General features: G+C 26.6%; 1 protein-coding gene across 2 annotated transcripts in view; it reads right to left on the reverse strand.

Annotated features, from left to right (window-relative positions):
- Positions 1 to 1770: 1770 nt before the first annotated feature.
- LOC111617654 (acyl-CoA:lysophosphatidylglycerol acyltransferase 1-like) overlaps positions 1771 to 4305 on the reverse strand; it is a 59310-nt gene continuing 56775 nt past the window's right edge. For both annotated transcript variants that reach the window (XM_023358927.1, XM_023358928.1), the window contains exon 7: positions 1771 to 2747. In XM_023358927.1, the coding sequence (XP_023214695.1) occupies positions 2323 to 2747 (425 nt within the window). In that variant the 3' untranslated portion in view covers positions 1771 to 2322. The remainder of the gene's footprint in view (positions 2748 to 4305) is intronic.

Here is a 4305-nt window from a genome sequence, read left to right on the forward strand (position 1 = left end):
TTAATACTTTTAAAATGGAGAAAATGTCATTTAAAAATTGGAAAATCAAACTGTGGAACAATTTGTCATTCTTTTCATTAGTGAAAATACTTTTCTGAATCACCAATTAAGTTTTAATTGTTTGTTTGTATATGTTATCCAATATTATACAAATCCCAAATATTCACAAGCATGATAAAAATCGTTTGAAGTTTTATTTGAAGAGTCATTTCCTGGAAGAACTCTATTTTAAAAATCAAGTTAATATCAAACAATGCAATGATTAGAATATGTACAATGTGATGCTTAATTAGTGATTCATAAACCAAATATTTATTATATTCTTGTATTGTTTATTAATCACTAATTAAAAAAATCTCTCTTATTTTTTTAATGGTATCAGCCCAAAGATATTACTTAAATACTAAAGGCACTACTGTGTTATCTGTAGCAAATATCAGACATATAATTTCACATATCATTGCACGATCACAATTAGTGAAGCTCATACTACTTTGTTAATTCAAGAAAATGCATATCACAACAAATAACAACCAAACATTGCTACAAATGTGCTTACTCTTTTGTTTTTTTAAATATTTATCATCAATCGTTTCTGGTGGGCAAATATAAGTTCAGATACACGAGTGCGAGTTTCTATATACCAAAAATATTGCAAATGATTGATTGCATTGCTATAATTGCTACATGCTCTGTTTTGGTTATGAGACCCTAAATCGTTGTTTTCTCTATGCCATTCCCCAGAGATATGATGTAATATCGAAAGATGAATGAGAATACTGGAATGACATTCACTAAGTACAGTTACGTTAAATGAAATGATCTGCTACAATAGAGCATTTATACCTTTAAGAATAGTCTGTGTAATTATTCTGATATACATATATAGATATAATATTTAACTGATGTATATGCACTAATCTTTCAGATTAATACAAACTAGAAATATTTCTAAAAAAATGGAAAGATTAATAATTAGTTTTGAAGGAACTCTCTATTTTTATATACATTAAAGCATGTTTCGATCTGCAATGTCCAATTTGTACCAAAGTTTAAAATATTCTCTCGGAACAAATCAGTACAGTCAGTAACGTACGAATTTCTAAAAGTTTCTATTCTTCAATCTAAGTGAACATCACTTCAATTGTTTTCTGATGAATCAAAATTTGCATTGAGAATCATTGCCACGTAATTGATGCATATCAACAAAATCTATTTTACACCTAAACCTACATATTTCATCTTATATTATACAAAAGTTTTCATTTGCATTATTTTAATTTACATTTAAATACATTATATGCACATTATAAAAGTAAATCAGTTTTAAAATAGATCAAATAATGGAAGAAAACTCTTTCTACATATATTTATATACATACATACAACACTAAAACAGGAAGATTCTCATATTTAAAAAATTAACAATTATATTCCGAGTACTTTAAAAAATGGCATCTAATTATTATAAAAGCAATTATGAACATTACTAACCAGAAATTTTTTTTATCTTTTAGTTTATATAATAAAGTCCTTTGCTTGTTGTTTTTCTTTTAATCAGTAAAATAAATTGCTCAAATTATGATATACTGATATGTCTTAAGAGACAATAATTTATCAGGTTTACTGCTAAAATTATTCTTATGTATATCAAATCAATTTTCTGCTTTAACTTATTGGAAAGATTAATAATTGATAATAAATAATATTTCCACTGTTCACAACCTTGCAAGAGAAATTCAAAGAAAGACAAATTAAGATTGGACCCAAAGTATCAGATTAAATCATCATATGAAAGAAGACAACTAAAGTAAAGATTTAGAATATAAAATATTTAAATAATTTTGCATGATATGTATCCTACTAGGTATCAAAATAAGAATAAATTGGAAGCAAGTGCTACAGAATAAATTATATGGAAGCTTAGAGAATGTAAATGTGAGAAGTTTACAAAAATTATCGAAGACACCAAGGTGATTAAAAGCCAAAAGGCTAGTTATATATCACAGATCTGTAATTGCTTATGTTCTAAAATAAATCTTCGATTTACCTTTGATATTGTTAGTCATTCATAAAAATACAATACTGTCTTTGGAACAATCTGGAATATAGGAATGATTAACTAAGCTAAAAAATATACTAATGAAACTAACATGGAACAATTTATGATTGATTCTTGACTCTACTACGTCAAATGTTTTAAAAGATTTTAAATAGTACCAGTAGGATATTTTGCATAACTTAATAATTTGATATTGCCAATAAAAAATTCTTATTTTTGCATAGAAAGAAAAAAAACGAAATTTTTGATTAATTAGAAGTTCAAAAAGTATATACAAATTGCCACATATGCCCAAGAATATAATAATGTAAAAAGGATGATACAACATAAAATAAATGACAAAAAGCAATATAAAAGTCACTAAAAATCACTTTTGTTGGTTGAGACATTAATTTGTAATTATTGGAATTAGAATCACCCCGTATAGATTTATGAGGAAATTTTCCTGTTTTATAATATTCATCTAATAGATGTTCTTTTTCTACCCAACGATCATACAACCACTGTTTCATGGATTCCATATCTTCAGGCACATCATCTATAGGGTAGCATCGATAATGAAAGTAAGTGGTACACGAAGGACGGTATGAAGAGCATATGGTTGGGAGATCTAACGGTTTCCCTCCGTCCGGGTAGCCTATAGTTATATCAATCACCCATCGTAATGGTTCTTTTTGCTTCTTATCTGTAAACAAAATAGTTTTTAAATTATTTTTGCAATAAAACAGTAATTATAAATAAGACATTATTTTAAATTAAGAGATGCAAAATCTAAAATAAAATCAACTATCAGTTAATTAAACTTGAGACATTATTAGGATATTATTATAATTTATATTTAGAAATGTAAATATTAAATATAATTAAACTGAAACTGCACATAACAGAAAACATCAAAATATAGTTTATTCTCATTGTTATATGATCATTTCTAGATATAACCTATCATCTAAGTTTAAAATACACAAAGTTATTTAAACACCAACATAATCCAAGTAGAAAATTCTAGAAATTCTGCACTGTACTGAAAAATCATTATAGAAATAGATTAAAACACATAAGAATGCATAATATGTAACACAATATGTTAATTTCTGCAAAGAGGAATATTTTCTTAAAATATATATATTTCTGAAAAAATGTAAATAAAGAATATGTAAAGTAAGTTAAACCTCCCTGAAACTGGCAGTTAATTTATAGCATATACATAATACAGAAATAATACAATATCTGGAATCACTTTACTGAACTAAAATGTAATTTACTTTCTCACCACACCGGGTTGTATATACTTCAAATACACAACGATCTATAATTAACCAATAACCAGCGTGAAATTCTTCAAAACATCGGCGAACATTTTCGATTCCCCTCCCGGGATCTTCAGGCTTATTTTATATCTTCCGTTATAACTGGATCCTTTAATTCGAATTAAAGGATCCAGTTATAACGGAAGATATAAAATAAGCCTGAAGAAGATCCCAGGAGGGGAATCGAAAATGTTCGCCGATGTTTTGAAGAATTTCACGCTGGTTATTGGTTAATTATAGATCGTTGTGTATTTGAAAAACTAAAATGTATAACCAAAAACTAGTTTATACTTTTTATTTAAAAGAGTCCTTTTGTTTAGATAAATGCACTATCTTGTAAAGTTGTAAATAATCCCAAAAACCACATCCTTCAAGTTCTTTCAATTCTGCCATTATAAACTAGATAATAGCATTAGCATTTCTGTAATGGAAGTAAATATGACTACATAGATAGTGTAGTCATCATATATATTTTCAGGATTTGGTATGATAATGATAAATGTTATCAAGAAACTAAATGAAAATTTTCTTAATCTGGTTATTGTAATGTTATATGCTAATGAAATCCTAATGTTAATGCTAATGAATATACTTTATTAATTACTATTATATATTATATATTTTATTAATTACAATTACATTTATATGATATTATATTTTAATAATGCTACTAACTAAAAACTTAATAAATGTATGTATGTATGTATATATATATATATACTAGCAGACCCCGCCACGCCTTGTTGTGGCTCAAAATGTATCTATTATAAATGTATAACACTTCCCCCTAGGAGAAAATTTTTCGAAAAATTTCTTCTTAGTGTTGAAAAATTCTCTTGACGTACCCTATTAAAACGCAATCAAAAATGCAAAAACCGCATCTAAAATAGTATAATAGAAGCCAAGTTTTTCACAGTAAGCCTTAATCCTGTC

Source organism: Centruroides sculpturatus, unplaced genomic scaffold (genome assembly GCF_000671375.1).
Source record: "Centruroides sculpturatus isolate CEXI.00-Female unplaced genomic scaffold, Cexi_2.0 scaffold2011, whole genome shotgun sequence".
Lineage (NCBI taxonomy): Eukaryota > Metazoa > Arthropoda > Arachnida > Scorpiones > Buthidae > Centruroides > Centruroides sculpturatus.